Source organism: Ambystoma mexicanum, chromosome 10, assembly GCF_040938575.1.
Source record: "Ambystoma mexicanum isolate Mex_15411 chromosome 10, UKY_AmexF1_1, whole genome shotgun sequence".
Taxonomy (NCBI): Eukaryota; Metazoa; Chordata; class Amphibia; order Caudata; family Ambystomatidae; genus Ambystoma; species Ambystoma mexicanum.
This window is the reverse complement of record NC_090932.1, coordinates 445,036,469-445,056,007: the sequence shown is the minus strand read 5'-3', so window position 1 is coordinate 445,056,007 and position 19,539 is coordinate 445,036,469. Positions and strand designations below refer to the sequence as shown.

Below are 19,539 nucleotides of genomic sequence, written 5' to 3'. Positions count from 1 at the left end.
CCAGTTGTACCGCACTGCTGAATTCTGAGCTGGTCTTGAAGTGTAAGATTTACCTTCAGCCAAGCTCTGGGGTAAATTCTCCAGCCCCCTCCCCCCCAACTCCCAGAATTACCACCCGTGGTTATTCTGTGAAATCCCCTATGGAGTCCTGTGGATGCTATGACTGAGGACTCGTACTGCCTCATACTCCAGACTGAGTGGCAATACGTTAGACCAGTTTGCCGCCACACTCCTAGTGAGGCCCACCGTATGTGACTGTTGGAAGAGCATAGCATCCGGGGCCGCGCTGTGCTGCATGCAGTGTCAGGGAGTGCACACTGCATCATTGGATGGAGCCGCAGGTTTGATAAGAGGGTTGCAGCGGTTGCTTGTTTTTTGGCATTGAAGGTGGTGGTCTGTGGAAGGTTGGGGTTTTCACACTTGTCTTCTCTCGGCAGGTAAACCCGTCATGATCATCACAGAGTTCATGGAGAATGGGTCCCTGGATTCTTTTCTGAAGGTAAGGAGATTCCAGCTGCATTTCCTTTCTACCCCCATCCGTGTGCTACCACCACTTTGCTGACTCTGGCCCCTGCCAACTACAGGTAGGCAGTACACAATGAAAACAAAGTGTGACAGGGTGAGAGGGCACCCTGTCAGGCTCCTAACAAGTCTAGGTTTTGAGTTTTCCAGTATATTTTTTCCTGACCAAAAATGTCATTAAAATGTTTGGGAAGTTATAATATGTTACTTGGATTCATTACGATCACTTTGTGTGGTTTCCAGGTGCTGTAGCAGATTTGAAACAAAGGAGGGGTTGTTGGGTTGGATGTCCATGAAAAAAATAAATGAAAAAAGCCAGTGGGAGAAAAAAACGTTTTTTTTTCTCAACTCCTGCTGACTTTTTACTTTCATTTTTTTTCACTGACACCCCCTTTTGGCGGCACACTTCACGCTGTGCCACCGACTCCCTGTCTCTCTGCCACACCAATTCCCTTCACTTACTTGGTCGGGAACCAGCACTGCAGGGTCCTTTTAAAAAAAAAAATCTGTACTTTATTGTATAGGGAGCGGGGGACACCCCTCCAATCCCCGGTGCCGTTATAGTAAACAAGGGTGCAGCGGACAACCCCTGCAACCACCTGCTACCCTTGTTCCCCACAATGACACCATACAGCATATTTGTTCAAAATGTCCAAGTGTTCAAAAATTTCGTACAGCCAAAATTCGGACATATATGCCATACATTTTTTGATATGCAAACATTTCTACAGATACCGTTGGGTTTGAGGGAGGAGATGAAACATGCTAGATAGCTATGCTGTTGTGGTGATGCGTGCAGACTGGAAGTACCCTAAACTCTGCGGGTGAGTTCGTTTCTAGGTGCTACTTGTGCGATGTACAGGGGTGTCTGTTTCCATAGGGGAGCCTCTTGTGCCCATGGTGCTAGAATTCATTGGCCTTTGGTATTTGCAAGTTGGTTATAGATATTGCATGTGGATTGAATTGTGATCAGCGGGATCTTTTACGACCCGGGTGTGGGCAGCGTAGTTCGCAGTTCGTGTGTATTGAGAGAGAGCGCATAACATTGAAAGTGTCAGTGAGGGAATTAGCAAGTGACTCAGTGAGGATCAGGCATGTTCACGTTGCACAGATTTGATACAATGATCGATTCTGTAGACGAAGAGCTGCCCGAAGATGGACTGTGGGGGGGACCCTGTCGCAGTGTCTCCAGATATTTTCAATTACTACTCCCATGTTCCCTCACTTGTTATTATGCTAAGAATTATGGGAATTGTTGTCCAAAATATCTAAAGAGCCAATGTTTGCAGACTTTGCCTATTGACACACCCCTCTATTTTGAAGCTGATGCAGCAGCTCTGGGGTACTTACCATATGTAAATATTGATGCCCGCATACGCTGGAATGTGGTTCTGTCTTTTTATGTAATGCCCTGTATTATTCAACTTTCTGTTGGCCTTGGATTGATCTTGTTTACTGCACACATCCCCAATTCAGACAACACCACATCCGTCTGCTCTTGTGGCATTGATGTTTATAGTGCAGGCATGTTGATTTCCAAGGAGTTGCAGATCCCTCCCCAAAAATCCTAAAACATTTGAAAGATTTGGAGAAGACAGCTACTGTTTGAGTTGCCGAATAACTGATGTAACCGCTACAAAATTCAATCTGCTTATCCCCCCCAGCAACCCCTTCTATCTGTGGTAGAAACCGGCTGCATTCCTGGGCTAGATCTAGCTCACTGTAATGTTGGCTACCTAGTTAGTGGTGGGCAGCAGTAGTTGCAATATTGGTATCAAACTGGGCCCCATTGTAAGGGGGGGCGGGGGTGAAAAAATGACAGTTCACTAGAGGTGACTCTAGGTCCAAGTCAAAGCGGTATTCTAAATGAATTACTCATTAATTCTTTCATAATATAGTGTTTACATAAAAAGGGCTTGACAGTCTACTTTGGACGTTGTATTAGGTAATTAGTCAATGTGGTCTTTTTCTCTCTCGCTCTCTCTCTCTCTCTCTCTCTCTCTCTCTCTCTCTCTCTCTCTGTCTCTCTGTCTCTCTCTCTTTCTCTCTCTCGCTCTCTTTCTCTCACACATATGTAAGGGACGTTACTAGTTCTTGAAGACAGGAGTTAAGGAGGACGCCAGGTCGGCATGGAATGCTTTCATGGTGCCGGAAAATTAAGCAGATCTGAGAAAGATATTTGGCAACATTTATTCTGGGAATCTCTTACAAATGATGTATGCAACTAAGATGGCTGCCCCTGTAAAATATGTGAAAATGCGTTAGGCAAAACACAGGCGTTTGTGGCTGTCATAATGCGACCGAAAAACACCATTTTCCGTGTTCTCCTTTTCGATATTGTTGCTGTAGATGCAAAAAAACGTATCACCTTGTTTAAGATGAACATAATGAGCACCCATAGCATGCAGTGAGGCTCCGCCTGTCCACTAGAACCTGGAAGATGAAGAAGTGTTCTTCCATGTTTGGCAAACTCGGCTCAAAAGGTGTAGAATATTGAAATCGAGTGTGGTGGAAGCGTCTGAAAGGAAAGCTTCAGAGTATTTTTTAGGATGTGTGGAAACTGCAAGTGATGTGGATTATTTCTGAGTATTGGTTTTATAGGCATTTAAAAACTGATGACTTTTATTCCTGGAATCAGCACTATTGCGTCCCACTAATTTCCAACTACAAAGGAATGAAATCGCTTAAAATGTGGTACATTTAATGATTTTAGAGGCTTGTTCTTCTCTGTGAGTGGCCCTTCAGACCATCACATAGAATTGCATTATTGTTACTCACTCGCTCTGTCCCAGGACACTTGAAAACATATAGGGCCTGATTTACAAAAGTGATTTTTAGTGAAAAGTCCAATTGGAAAGTACTTTGTAAATCAGGCCCATAGTCCCACCAGTCAGTGCACCAAAGATTCTTGTATAGCAGACGGAGCCCTAAGCCAATAAAAATGCTTGGAACACGGGCTGTATTCACCAAGGACAGCCTGCACTCCGAGCATAGGTGTGCTGTCACCCACTGTGACATCCATGCTTAACCCTTTACCTCAGCCTCCAAAACATTACGCTGCATCTGTTAGGCCCCATCCATTTTTAAAAATATAAAAAAGGAAAACATTTTCTTTTTCCACTAACAGCTTAACATGAGCACGGGTAGTGTTTGCTTTTCGCTTGTGTGCTCTCTTAACTGCATGCAACGACTATTCTACCGTCATTACAGAAGCATGATATTAAAATAACAAGGCCGGCCTGAGTAACCCACCGAAGCAAGACTATTTCACACGTAAAAGATAGGAGAATATGTGCTTTTAAAAGTCAAAGAACAAAATAAAATATCAGACCGGCATTACTGACCCAGCAAAGCAGTGTCATGATGCCCGCTCCCAGGGAGCCGGTTCAAGCCCGGCGTCCCCGAAAGCGGACATCCAGTCCCCAAGGAAGGACCCAGCAACCCCATATAGGGGCCCTTTGGACAGTGTCCTGGCGCCTATGGCGCCAGGCTCATAATGGGAATGCTTGGGTGCACTTACCTGATGCAGACCATGCTGCAGGATCCCGGCCTCCTTGAGGCCTGAAAGGAACTACTTTACCTGTGGGACTAATTTACCATCCGGGCGTGGTCAGGGAAGGATACATACCTGATTGAAGGAAGGATACATACCTGGAACTTCTTCCAAGGCAATTTAAACCCCACCCGAACAGCCACACGTGCTTCGCGTTGTTCTGCATATAGCAGCTGGATGCTCACCGTGTCTGCTCCTGCATCCTGACTTCTGCCACGCCTGCCAGCATCCTGGATCACCTGCAAAGGAAGAGAAGAAGAGAACAGAAGAAGGAAAAGTCCTTACCTGCTAAATCCGCATCCCAGAGACATCTCGCCGACAATCCTGGAAAGGAAGACTTTAATTTAAAAGCTCATCACGTCGATCGCTGCAGCGCCGCATTCCACTCACCTTTACAGGGCGCCTCCATGTTCAGCAGCGATCATCCGGATTCGCAGTCACGCCCCAGCGCCTAGGGAGAAAAACACCAGAACAAAAGGTGAGAGAGAGAAGGGAATAAGGAAAGCTAAATCTCCATGTTAAGACTTACCTGTTGATTAATTCCCTCTTCGTTTCGGGTCCGCGCCGTATCCTGGCATTTTCGGACCCCGGCCCCTAAGGGGAAAAAGAGACATCAGCGTTAATGAGCGAATGAAAAGACATTACCAAAAAATGCTCATTAAAGACTTACCTGATTTCTACAAGGATTTCACCGCTCATCTCGGGTCGGTGCCTGTTCCCCGGCATTCCGTACCCCGGCCCCTATGGGGAAAAAGACACTAGCAGTAGTACATTAATGCATGGACACAAGGGGAACCTCTTATCAAAAAACTTACCTGGAAGCCAAGCAAGTTTGGTTCTCACCAATCCGAAAATCCAGTGAAGTAACTGGATACCAACGCGCCCCTGCATCAGAAGCAGGATGGAGAGCTCGTCCTTCCAGACCCTAAGGTGAGACGCTACGAGAAATCACAGAAGGGTTTCAAGGAGGGTGAGAGGGGAAAGTGGGAGGCCGATTGCATTACCCCGCAGACAGTTAATCCCCTATTTTCGCCTACAGAAGGATACTTCTGCGAGCCAGACAAGCCAGATTTGGGGGCCCGGTCCATTCCGTCTTCCGAACCCTGCGCATCACCTTAGAAGAGGTCACAGCAGTGCGAACCAGGCCAGCGCCTCCGTGGGAGTCAGGTGAGCGTAACAGAACGCAAAGCCTTCCTACAAATTCCCACCCAGGCGCTATGGAAAGTTCTGAGACTGATCAGTTGGCCCAATTACTGGGGGAATTACGGGCCAAAGTATATGCCGCTCGTCAAGAGACTAATGCCCTCAGGAGGGAATTAATAATATCAAAGGAAAGAACTGATGACCTGGCCAGACAGCTTTTGCAAGGTCAAGCTGGGCAAACTCCTCTACCCGGTTCCGGAGGGAACCCCGCTCCTGTGGTTTCCAGTAACCCTGTGCAGATTAATCTACCTGGAAACATGCCGCGGGCCCCACCCGAACGCTTTGCTGGGGACCCCAAACGATTCGCCGTATTCATGAATCAGTGTCTTTTGCACTTCCTATGCAGACCTGGGGCCTTCCCTAATGATCAGACCAAGGTAGCTTTTGTATTGTCATATCTCAGCGGCTGCGCTGCCGATTGGTCAGTTCCACTGGTTACTCAAGATGACCCGATTCTTCGTGATTTTCAAAGGTTTCAAGCAAGCATGGAAAGGTTATTTGCTCGACACTCTCAGGGGCAGGCTCTGGATGACGAACTTCTATCCCTGCGACAGGGCAATCAGGACCTCCTATCCTATATTGCAACCTTTAATAGACTAATTGTGGAAACGGGATGGCCAGAGGATAAAAGAGTCACGTTGTTTTGTCGAGGCCTTCGCGGAGAACTTAAAGATGTCTTGGCCCAAGTTGTAAATCCGCCCCAAGAATGCACAGAGTATATAGACTTAGTGGTCCAATTGGATCACAGACTTCAAAACAGAAAAGCAGATCGGTCCAGGTTTGAGACCCGGGTGTTGGTCAAGACCCATGCTAATCCCAAGGGAGTTAATGTCTCTGAGCCTATGCAAATTGGAGGGGTTAAAGGACCCTTAACTCAAAAGGAACGTGAAAGGAGGCGGCAGTTAAAATGATGTCTTTATTGTGGGAATTCTGGACACTTTCTACGAGATTGCCCGGCAAAACCGCCCCGAAAGGCGGTAGGAGCCGCTGATAAAAACCATGAAGACTCTGTTTCGGGAAACGACTCCGCCTGACAAGTGTAGGGGTCCGCTTGCCGAGATTGAAAACTAACTCTCAGACCTCGCATTTCATTGTGCCAGTGGTTCTCGTAGATCCAGAACAGCCTAAGCGGTTGCATGCAATAAAGGCATACATCGATAGTGGGGCTATTGGAAATTATGTGGATCGTGAATTGATTGGTCTCTAGGATGAACCTCCCTCTCTGTCCTAAAACCAGCAAAGATGTCATCACCACAGTCGATGGAACTGAAATTGCCTCTGGACCGGTAACACATTCCACTACTGAGGTGACTCTTATTGGTCCCGACGGCCATCGGGAGGGTGTTGTTTTTGATGTAATCAAGGCTCCACAGTTTCAGGTTATTCTTGGAATCCCTTGGTTAGAGACACATAATCCTCGAATTGATTGCCGAGCTAAGAGAATAACCTTCCCGGATTGTACACAAAACTGCTACCCAGAAAACCTGAAGATTAATCTAGCATCTGTAACCTCTGCCTCCATGCAACTACCTCCGGAATACTAAGACTTTCAGGACGTCTTCCAAAAGGAACAGGCCAACATGTTACCTCCTCACAGATCGTACGATTGCCAAATCGATCTGGTGCCTGGTGCACAACCCCCTTGTAGCAGGATTTATGCCCTTACCGAACCTGAGAATCTGCATTTGAGACAATATTTGGATCAATACCTAGCTAATGGTTTTATTCACCCGTCAAAGTCCCCGGCATCCTCGGCTTTGTTCTTCGTGCCCAAAAAAGAAGGCGACCTTAGAACTTGTATCGATTACCGCCCATTGAACCAGATAACAGTTAAAAACCGTTATCCTCTGCCTCTGATCCCTGAACTCCTTGACCAGGTGAAGGACGCTTGCATATACACCAAGTTAGATCTCCGGGGGGCTTATCATCTGGTACGAGTTAAAGAAGGCGACGAATGGAAAACTGCCTTCCGTACTAAATACGGATTATTCGAGTACCAGGTGATGCCTTTCGGATTGTGTAACGCGCCGGCTGCCTTCCAATACTTCATGAATGATGTCCTTCGGGAACTCATCAATGTTTGTGTTGTCGTATATATCGATGACATTCTGGTGTACCCCTCTTCGGAATCTGATCACAGAAAACATGTCAGGGCAGTACTTGAAAAACTGCGCCAACACAACTATTTGCTAAATTGGAGAAATGTGTTTTCCATACCACAGAAGTCGAGTTTCTAGGTTTCATCCTGACACCCAAAGGAGTCCGAATGGACTCAAGAAAAGTGGACGCCATCCTCAAATGGCCATCACCTAGCTCTGTAAAAGGGGTTCAAAGCATGCTCGGCTTTGCCAATTTCTATTGCAGGTTTACACCCAGAATGTTCACGCGTGGTACAACCCATTACTGCACTCTTGAGGAAAAATAAAGTTTTGAATGGTCTGAAGAAGCCGAGCAGGCCTTTCAGGATTTAAAAGCTAAGTTTACCTCCGCACCTATATTGAAACACCCGTGTCCAGATCTCCCTTATGTCGTCGAGACTGACGCATCCAGCCTAGCCATGGGAGCTGTCCTGTCCCAAAGAGATCCCGAAACCAACCAACTGCATCCCGTAGCATTTTGGTCCAGAAAATTCTCGGCACCCGAGATTAATTATGCAATCAATGACAAAGAACTGTTAGCCATTAAGTCCGCTTTTAAAGCCTGGCGGCATTATCTGCTTGGCGCTCGACATACCATCACAGTGATCACCGGAATTTACAGTATTTGAAAACCGCCAAGGCTCAGTCATCACGGCAGCTCCGATGGGCTTTGTTTTTCGCTGAATTTGATTTCATGATTACCTATCGACCGGGCTGCAAGAATGGCAAAGCAGACGCCTTATCCCGAATTGGAATGGGAGAATCTGATACAAACTCAGAACCAGTACCAATAATTCCCGAACAGAGGATTCTAGGCATGACTTCGTTACAGACGCTTGAAGACATTCAAGCCAGAGTGAAACAACTCCTGGATCCTATAACCTTACAGGAATGGATACAAAAGGGATCAGACTTTACCATAGATAATGGTTTACCTTATTTCCAAGGACGCTTATTCCTGCCACATAAGGAATCACACAAACTAGTTATTTCCGGTTATCATGATACATCAATAGAGGGACACCCCGGTATTGCCAAGACAGAGGAAAAGGTGAAACGACAATTTTGGTGGCCCTCTTGGCGAAAAGATGTTAAATCTTTTGTGATGTCCTGTGGTGTTTGCACCCAAAAGAAAAGTCAAAAGAAAAGACCAGCCGGTCTCCTTCAACCTCTAGACATACCACCAGCACCCTGGCACACCCTATCAATGGATTTTGTTACGGACCTGCCTCCTTGTTCGGGGTACAATACTATTCTGGTAATTGTGGATTTGTTTTCCAAAATGGCCCACTTTATTCCTTTGAAAGGTTTACCTTCAGCTTCTGTCCTAGCCAATGAATTCCTCGAAAATATTGTTCGGCTACATGGATTCCCATCTATACTAATCTCTGACCGGGGAAGCCAATTCATTTCCCACTTCTGGCGCAAATGTTGTCAAATAGCGCAGATCGACGTAAGATTATCGACCAGTCACCACCCTCAGACCGATGGTCAGACCGAGAGGACAAATCAGACCCTTGAACAGTACTTACGGTGTATGTTACAGCAATCTGAAAGCAACTGGAAAGACATTCTTTGGATAGCCGAATACGCATATAATAATTCGGTACACTCTGGAACTGGCCACAGTCCTTTTTATACTTTGTTTGGGCATCACCCTCGAACCTCAAACATTGACTCACCTCAGAACCTTGGAATGCCTGCAGTAGAACATCTGCATTCTACAATTACCCAAGCCTTCAAAGAGGCAACTACGCATTTACAACAAGCCAAGAGAAAATACAAGGAGAATGCTGATCTACATCAGAGTGAAGCACCTTCGTATCAGATTGGGGATCAAGTGTGGTTAGCTACCAGACATTTACCACTCAAAGGGCCTCGAACTGTTAACCCAAAATATCTGGGACCTTATTCTATTACGGCAATTATTAACCCAGTGGCTGTTAAACTTGATTTACCAGCTAGTATGCGAATTCACCCTGTTTTTCATGTGTCACTTCTGAAACCAGTGGTACCCGGAACCCGACTACTCAAACCTCCAGAACCTATTCTAATAGATGGGGAGCCCGAATTCGAAGTGAAGAACATTTTAGACTCAAAAATGTTTAGGTCAAAACTGTTCTACCTAATTGATTGGAAGGGGTACAGACCTCAGGAGAGGTCGTGGGAACCCAGCGACCATGTGCATGCAACCTCGATTAGTCAGGAAATTCCACCGACTCTTCCCAGACAAACCAAAACCCCCGGAGGGAACAACCTTGGGAGGGTTCAAGCCCGGCGTCCCCGAAAGCGGACATCCAGTCCCCAAGGAAGGACCCAGCAACCCCATATAGGGGCCCTTTGGACAGTGTCCTGGAGCCTTTGGCGCCAGGCTCATAAAAGACATCAGTCCTGGCGCCATAGGCGCCAGGCTCATTATGGGAATGCTTGGGTGCACTTACCTGATGCAGACCATGCTGCAGGATCCCGGCCTCCTTGAGGCCTGAAAGGAACTACTTTACCTGTGGGACTAATTTACCATCCGGGCGTGGTCGGGGAAGGATACATACCTGATTGGAGGAAGGATACATACCTGGAACTTCTTCCAAGGCTATTTAAACCACACCCGAACAGCCACACGTGCTTCACGTTGTTCTGCATCTAGCAGCTGGACGCTCACCGTGTCTGCTCCTGCATCCTGACTTCTGCCAGGCCTGCCAGCATCCTGGATCACCTGCAAAGGAAGAGAAGCAGAGAACAGAAGAAGGAAAAGTCCTTACCTGCTAAATCCGCATCCCGGAGACATCTCGCCGACAATCCTGAAAAGGAAGACTTTAATTTAAAAGGTCATCGCGTCGATCGCTGCAGCGCCGCATTCCACTCACCTTTACAGGGCGCCTCCATGTTCAGCAGCGATCATCCGGATTCGCAGTCACGCCCCAGCGCCTAGGGAGAAAAACACCAGAACAAAAGGTGAGAGAGAGAAGGGAATAAGGAAAGCTAAATCTCCATGTTAAGACTTACCTGTTGATTCATTCCCTCTTCATTTCGGGTCCGCGCCGTATCCTGGCATTTCCGGACCCCGGCCCCTAAGGGGAAAAAGAGACATCAGCGTTAATGAGCGAATGAAAAGACATTACCAAAAAATGCTCATTAAAGACTTACCTGATTTCTACAAGGATTTCACCGCTCATCTCGGGTCGGTGCCTGTTCCCCGGCATTCCGTACCCCGGCCCCTATGGGGAAAAAGACACTAGCATTAGTACATTAATGCATGGACACAAGGGGAACCTCTTATCAAAAAACTTACCTGGAAGCCAAGCAAGTTTGGTTCTCACCAATCCGAAAATCCAGTGAAGTAACTGGATACCAACGCGCCCCTGCATCAGAAGCAGGATGGAGAGCTCGTCCTTCCAGACCCTAAGGTGAGACGCTACGAGAAATCACAGAAGGGTTTCAAGGAGGGTGAGAGGGGAAAGTGGGAGGCCGATTGCATTACCCCGCAGACAGTTAATCCCCTATTTACGCCTACAGAAGGATACTTCTGCGAGCCAGACAAGCCAGATTTGGGGGCCCGGTCCAGTCCGTCTTCCGAACCCTGCGCATCACCTTAGAAGAGGTCACAGCAGCGGGAACCAGGCCAGCGCCTCCGTGGGAGTCAGGTGAGCGTAACAAGCAGGTCCATTCCAATATGTCTTCTGCTGTGGCAGTTAACCTTTCTTTTGGGCTGCAACTCCGCTTCCTTCCCGGTGATGTCAGCTGGACTTCGACAGCAAACGACATCAGACCTATGCTACCAGAACGCAAACCCTCTGAGGTAAGGCTCGCGCCTAAACCACAAGGTGTATTACCAAACATATTTGCACCTGTGCCATCACCCTAATGATGGCACAGGTGCTAATGGCAATATTCCCATCGATGGCAGCCGGACCCTGTAGTTAACAGCACTGCCGCCCTTTGCTCAGACCCTTAACCTGGGTGGCAGGCAGCATGGGTGTAGTTTTAGAGGAGTACAGGGGTGTTTGTCCCAGCCAACTTTCATGGCACACCATTTTGTCCCCATTGCTTTGGCTGGGAAACCCTTTCTTCAGATGTCATGCCTCCTCCTACCCAACTTTTTCAGCAAAGGTACTCTACTGGCAGGCAGTTACCTACAAGGTCGGCCTGCCGCCTTGAGACGTATTGCCTCATTAATGTCCTCCCCTCTTTGCTGCCCATCACCGAAGTTGATTTGGCTGTCCAGACTGCTGGCCCATAAGGGAATGAGTGAAATGATTTGCAATGCCCTGCTATGGTATGACAATTAGTCTTGCGTTGTACACCTTCTGCTGTTTTCACAGGTTCTTGGAGCGTCACTATCTGCATGAGACGAGGTGGGCACTAACTTAGTAGCAAGACAAGGCAACTAGTGTCACTCAGGATCACATGGGACTATGGTAAAATTCCGATGGACATGGGCAATGCAGCTAGCAATTCACAAAGCTCCATTTGAAGTGTTATTCTAGCCCCAACACTACGTTTTGATGCGTCCCTGGCAGAAGACATGGAACACAATGCAGGTTTAGCCCTTTCCTCTAAAGCATCTTAGCTCTCCTTAAGCGGTATATATGATTATTTGTGTGTAAAAGCAGTGCAGTGAATGCATATCATTGTCAAATCATAACTACAAGCATATGTATTTATCGCAAAGGCATGTCTGGGGGTATCGAAGTCTTGAATTTATTAAGGCATATTAAACAGTTTAGGAAGATCCACTTCAGTTGTGAAATAATTAAACATTCCTGGCTTTTAGGATCATAACAAATAAACAATGTTTGTTTAGGAAATGTTTGTTTGGATGGATGTTTTCAGGAATGTGTTTGTATACGTATGGGTATGAGTGTGGGTGTATGTTTCGGGGGTAAAGTCACAGTCTGCGGGCACTGAGAGAGTGGTGATGCAAAACTGGGGTCCGCATGGGTACATATTGATACAGAATGCAAAATGTGTACGGACACAAGCAGCATGAAAGGTGGGAAGCACACGCATATTATGTTGAGATAGCCTTTATTAGGGGGAGGTAATAGCAGCATGAAAATGTGTTATACAGGGGAAATGACAACATGTATTTTTGATACCAGCCTTATTACTTTCTTTGGACATAAGACGCGTGAAAGCGGAACAGACCTGCCTCGATCCGGTTTGGGCAGAGCCTGTTTGAAACTGGGGCATTTGTGCCATATATGGTTGAGAGGGTCCTCCATTTTTTCTTTGGAGAAAGCTAGCATCAACACCTGTGAAACACAATTGACTTGATGTATAAGCGCCTTACAAATGCGCAATAAATAAATAAATAAATAAATAAATAAATAAATAAATAAATAAATAAATGCACTACAAAATGGTCCTGTGTGCTGTAGTAGGTGACCTGTCATCTATTGGGTTGTTTCACGTGTACCTGAAGCGCGGAGTGTAAGTCCTACATTGTTAAAGACGTTCTCTAATTGGTTTGCTGTGAAATGCATGATGGCAATCCATTATTTAAAAAATAATGTCTAAGGGAATTATTTCAGATGTGGGTACCCAGGTCAATTCAGGGAAAACATTCATGCCCCTCCACAAATTCACCAGCTGGCGCTGCTCTAGACTGTAGTGGTGTTGTCAGAGGTGGGCATGGAAGCTCATAAAAATGGATAGTTAGGTTTTCTACTTTCTTTGACCACCCAATTGGCAAACCTGATTTTCACCATAAAAAATTGTTTTTTTTTTCTCCATATTTTGACACCTGCTCTCCTCCGGCCCCAATCCTGCCACACTGGATACTGCCCTGCTTTAGGGTGTGGACAAACAGTGTCCTTCACTATGGGCTCGATTCATGGAATTTCTTGCACGGTTCAAAGTGACTTTGTATTGCTGAAAATGACTTTGCACTTCCGACAAAAACCCTGATTCATGGAACTGTGCAAAGTGTATTTTTGCAGTGCAAAGTCAGGGCAAAGTCACTACAAAGTCTTTTTTTGCAGTACAAAAAAATCCATGAACCGGTCCCTGTCAGTCCCTGGGCTGAGGAGGCATTTAAAAAGTGAAATCTTGCTGAGCGTGGAGCACTATGTGGCCTCAGCAGCCATTTGCAGGATATGCGCAAGGAGTGGCAAGGGAGCATCATTATGCTAAAGCCCTGCATTCTCATTTGCATTCTAAGAGCTGTGACTGCCCAGATTCTAATAACCGAGCAGTCTCCAGTGTTTACCTCTGGGACCTGTGGGAAACACTTAAAGATGATTCTCTTTGTTCGGGGAGGGCGACGGCCTTTACACAAAGAGTGAATTAAAAGCAACAAAGGCTTTTTTTTTTGCCCACCTTTTCGCATGTCCTCCTCAGATCACACAAAATGGATTCCTACCATGATGTCCAAACACATTAGTCACAATCTTTCTTTGTAGAAAGCACATTTGATACAAATTGACCTTTAAACAATATCTAATGCTTTGTTTAAAAATTCAATTTACAACGGAAACTCGGACCTTCTTGGCTATCACAACCTCATGATTCCAATGTATTTGCTAATTAAATTACTGCTATCCGTGCTATCAAGTTTCCTGTGACCATCCGTGAGAAAGCTGTGCAGTTCTGTTTTTGCTTGATTTTCCGGGCCTTGCAGTTTTCCCAAATTTCAATCAGGAAATAAGGATAATCCATTTGAGCCAAGTCACACATGTTAAAGCGCAACTTGGTGGACATGGCTGTAAATTCCCCCCAGTTTAAAGCCACCACAATCAGCAAGGCATTTTGGGTATGCAAATATAAAAAAATAAAAAACAAGTGGGAGGGGGGCGCTGTTGTGCAGCCAGCAAGATGGCCGCCTAGCTTCAGAGCTCCGTGACCCACAGACTACAATCTGCGTGCAACGGCGGAATCCTGTCGCCTCTACCCCTAAAAACTAAGCCGGACTATCCCCGGATTACGGGACACACACTGTGGAAAAACCACGCCCTGCGGGTCAGCTGCACCCCAGATGCAGACGATCACGCCAGCCGGCCTTGCGCACCCACTGGGCCTGCCTCCAAGAACCTCGAAGGGCTGGTTTACTTTGACGGCCCCGCGGTACGCCGTTGCTGAGCTAGGGAGAATCCTGCTGACGGGGCCCCTGACGTGCTGCCGGTGCGGCGCTGCTGCGGATGGACGAGGGACCGCACTGCCATTTTGCGATGCCAGCCGTAGCGCCTTCCAATCTGCCGCCGCAAGCCCTGCCAAAGGCGGGCCCCAGCAAACCTCACCGTCCTCCCCTGGGCGCGACGGCGATCTGTGGCAGCCCAGTCCTAGGCTCCAGATCTCCTGAGGGACGCTTGCCGTAACCGGCCCCCCGTCCCAGCATCACTCACTGTCCTCCCCTGGCATGGCGGCGGTCTGTGCGGCCCAGTCCCATGCTTCAGATCTGCTGAGGGACACTTGCCGCAACCCGCCCCCCCTGCGTGGGGGCCCCAACGCTGCATAGTGCTGGCTGGGAGCATGTGGGCAGACCAGCTTTTCCGGCTCTCCTCCCCATGCACTGACGGCCCGCTCCCACGCTCTGCGGGTTGAGAGCACAAAGAAGCCAAGGGAAGGTGCAGCTGACACTGCGGGCTGCGCGACCACCCTTCATTGTGTTCAAATATCATTTTACGCGGCTGCCCCCCACACCAGAAGGCTTCCCACCTCCAATTGCTGGGAATCTGCCACAGAGGAACTGGGAGTGCAAAGGGCACCATAGGAGGTGAAGGCACCCCGTTCTACCAACGTCCACAGCTGGAAACAATAATGTCTCTTCGCCCAGGTGGCCCCCCATACCCACCCCATCAACTGCGCTTTGCCCAGAGAGCCTAAATACAACCCAAAGGGATACTGGCTACACATGAGCCCACCTGACTCCCCCCAGCTCTCTCCACCCACTGTGCCTTTGGTTATCACAAAGCATCTGCTGGGCTCACCATTATACAGGCTTTCCTTTTTCACAGCTCCCCCACTACCACTGCCCAGCCACGAGCTGGCTACTCCCAATCTTTTGGGGCAAACACCTGCACTACCAGGCTTGGACTGTCTACATGCCAAAACCACTGGCCGGCTACCACCCCGCTCCAAGACTCCTATCCTACGGTCACCAGCAAACCCGTCGAGCTAGGAGCTGCTCCCCACCACAGCAATGTCCAACAAATCACGAGGAGCTAGCAAGGTGGGCGCCATGGATAAGTTCACCAAGGCAGCGCCCAGGGCCGACCAAGCGTCCTCCTCCACAGTACAGGAAGATGGCGATGTGCTGCCGGACCCCCTCAGCCTGACTTAACTACAATGATGGAGTCCATGGCCAAAAACTTCACAGCCTTCCATGAAAAATTGGATGATATCAACGCGAATGTGGCCTCCTTGAGAGCTAAACTAGACCAACATGGGGCCAGAATCACAGAGGCAGAGCAAAGAATAGGAACCAACGAGGACAATGTTCATACCTTACAAAACACAGTCACGGAACTCGTCCATGGCATGAAACAGGTCAAAGCTAAGTGTGATGACCTCGAATCGAGGTCGCGAAGAAACAACATTCGCATAGTGGGGGTTCCTGAATCTGCTCTAAAGGGTCGTATGGAACTCGCGGTCGAACAACTTCTCAAAGACCTCCTTGACAACCCTGAGCTGTCACCATTCTTCACTGTAGAAAGAGCACATCGCTCACTGGCACCCCGGCCTAAACCAGGAGACTTCCCCAGATCAATAATTGCAAAACTGCTACGCTACAAAGACACAGACCATATACTTCGCCTGGTCAGAGAGAAAGGGGAACTAAGGCTGGACTCACAAATCATTAGGATTTTCCCTGACTTTTCTGTAGGAGTGCAGATGGAGCAACGCCAATTCGTAGGTGTTAAAAAGATGCTAAGAGAAAGGAAAATCGAGTATGCAATGCTCTTCCCGGCTCGCCTAAAATTCACTCACCGCAACAAGCTGTACTTCTTTACAGGGAGGCCTCACCGGCTGTGCCCCATCTATGGACTGCCCCCCCTGGGGGCGAGCTTGTCCCCCCTCCTCTGTTCTATTCTGGGCCTACAATAGCCCCAACATCTTTATCCAAGAGCATATCCTTTGGAAAGGGGTACGTCCCTAATTTGCCTAACTATAACGGCACACACTGGGTCCGAACCTCGATACCCAAGCCTTACTGTTAGGCACCGGACTATGCCAGTATTTGCTCAGATCTCATTACCTAAGAACATATTTGCCTTTTTTGTAACTTTAAGTTCCATCAGCCGTTCAAAAGATTAATGATGTTTCATCATAATATCCATTAACAAATGTGGGTCTGACGGCAGCGGTAGCCCCCACTGCAGCTGCAATGCCTTCTAAGGCGGAGTGATTATGTTTAAGCCCCGGTTGGGCTATTGGTCAAGTGTTGCCAAGTTGGGAATGGCACGCAGTTGGTTGCTCTGGGGGTGGGTACTATCACAATGCTAGTTTGTTCCGGGTGGTGAGGGTGGGGGGTGGTGAAGTTGGGGAATGTTACAAAAAAATAGGCAGGAAGGGAATGACTGGTTTCGAAGAGAGTTGCATCCGCATCCATGCCACCATTGCACATATGGTTTTAGACAGAGACAGATCCTTTATTTGGGATGTCCCATAAACTGTCAGCATGGCTATTAAAATGATGACATGGAATGTTCGGGGATTGACAAATTTCACGAAGTCCCGTAGGATCACAGAATTTGCACAAAGACATGGGATCAAGGTACTCCTATTGCAGGAGACACGCTCTGAAACTCCTATCATCTAACCTAGCACAGTCCTGGGGCCCCAACAGATTCTATACCCAATTCTCCACTCAATCCATGGGAGTCTTGACCCTCATCCACAAATTGGTAAAATTCACACTCCACACATCCCACATCGACACAGAGGGCAGATATGTGATTCTCCACTGCACTCTGGCTAACAAGGAATGCTTGCTCGTGAACTCATACGGTCACAACACTGACTTCCCCCGAATTTATAGATGCTGTGACCGCCATCCTTATGAGATATGTGGAAGTTCCCATTATATGGGGGGGAGACGTGAATCTTATACTTGACAATGTCCTGGACAGAACAACCACGACCCGCAGGGTCACATCTCGAGCTGCCAAACGGCTCATTACACACATGAATTCCCTTAATTTAGACGATGTGTGGAGAACGCTCCATCCCCAAGATAGAGATTACACTTTCTACTCAACAGTACACGACAGCTCTTCAAGAATAGACATGTTCCTATTTTCGGGGTGCCGGGTAGGCAGGGTGACAGACATCAAGATACTTGCACGCAGGCTCTCTGACCACTCCCCCGTGCTGCTGCAGATCCAACTGAGTAATACTCTGGCCGCCCGCCCCGCATGGCGCTTTAAATCTGAGGCTCTATCTGACATTGTCTTTAAAGCCAAGATCCTATCGGACATAAACACTTTTTTCAAGAATAACAACACGCAAGACACACCCGAGGGAACCCGCTGGGAGGCATTTAATGTATACATCAGAGGGATGTGCATCTCAAGGGAGGCGAGGTTCTCAAAGCCATAAGGCAGGCCCTAAACAGCTCTGAAACTAAGCTCAAAACTCTAGAACAAGAGCATGCTTCCGCGCCAGATACGGCAATCCTAGCAAAAATCAGAACAGAACTAGAACTTTTTGAATCTCACGTCCTGAGCGAGGTGCGGCACTATGCTCGCCCCGTGGCTGCCTGAAGGTACGGTGAGGGTGACAGACCTGGAAGAACCCTAGCCAAATTAGTGCGAGCGGAGGGAGGCAGGACCAGAATAGATAGCATCTTAGATGAACAGGGCCTACGACACTGGTCTGACCAAGTCATCATTGACACCTTTGCTAGCTTTTATGCCAGTCTATATAGCCCCCAGCCGGAACACACAGCCCACAACCTGTAAGACCTGCTAGAACGCATCCCTATGACCCTCATCTCCCAAAGCACCAAGGAACAACTTGATGCCCCATTCACCTTGGATGAGATAGTCCAGGTAATTTCAGACCTTCCAAAGAACAAGACCCGGGGTCCCGATGGGCTCACATCCAAGTTCTACCAGGAACATGTTGCCATCCTAGCTCCCATATTGTACGGGGTCTGGACCGAATCACTCGGGTTAGCCACCCTCCCCCCTTCCCTAAGGGAAGCCCTAATCACCGACCTCCCCAAACCAGGTAAACCCCCAGACTAGTGTGGTTCCTATAGGCCCTTATTGCTTATCAACACGGACATGAAAATCTTTGCGAAAATAATAGCCAATAGCTTCCTTCCATTTATCCCCCACCTGGTCCACGCAGACGAAAGTGGATTTGTTCCTGGCCGCTCTACTGCACTCAATATCCGCTGACTATTTAATGTAATGTCCAGAATTCACCCGAAGGCGAACGCGGTGGCGGTCACTCTAGACGCCCAGAAGGCATTTGACATGGTCTCATGGCAATACGTATGGGCCGTGCTGGAAAAAATGGGAGAAGGACCAAATATGATCTCCTATATTAATGTCATGATGCCTACCCCCGGGCAACCGGATCAAGCCCATCAGCCCTGGGAGCAGGCATCCAGATATTTAATAAAACCCCAACAGCCCCGGCTGGGGGCTGTCTGGGTTCAGTCTTGGCACCTTAGGCGGCAGACTCATAGTAGAAATCATTCCTGGCGCAATAGGCGCCAGGCTCATAGACTTTACTTACCTCATGCAGACCATGCTGCAAACGAATCCAAGCCAACGTGAGGCCTGGATGGGACTATTTTGCTACTGGGACTATTTTTTTACTTGGGTGTGGTTCTAGGGACTTCTTACCTGGAACTACTTTGGAGGCTATTTAAACCACGCCCGAACAGCAGCACATGCTTCGAGTTATTCTGCATCCAGCAGCGTAACGCTCACCGTGCCTGCAGTCAGCATCCAGTCTTCAGCCACGCCCGTCTCGAATCCAGAGCTCCTAGCAATAGAAGAAAGAAGAAGGAAAGGTTAGAATACAGATATTATTTCAATCCTTACCTGAATTCCGGATCCATCACGTCTTCGAACTTGAAAAGGACATTATTCTACACGTGTCGTATCGCCAGCTGCAGCGCCGCGCCATACTCACCAGTCCTCACAGCATTTTTCAATCCGGCGCAGCCTC

The 19,539-nt window shown here is 47.9% G+C and overlaps 1 protein-coding gene across 3 annotated transcripts in view; it reads left to right on the top strand.

Annotated features, from left to right (window-relative positions):
- LOC138491479 (ephrin type-A receptor 3-like) overlaps positions 1-19,539 on the top strand; it is a 642,080-nt gene that overhangs the window by 545,179 nt on the left and 77,362 nt on the right. For all 3 annotated transcript variants that reach the window (XM_069617996.1, XM_069617995.1, XM_069617997.1), the window contains exon 12: positions 438-499. In XM_069617996.1, coding sequence (XP_069474097.1) covers positions 438-499 — 62 coding nt within the window. The remainder of the gene's footprint in view (positions 1-437; positions 500-19,539) is intronic.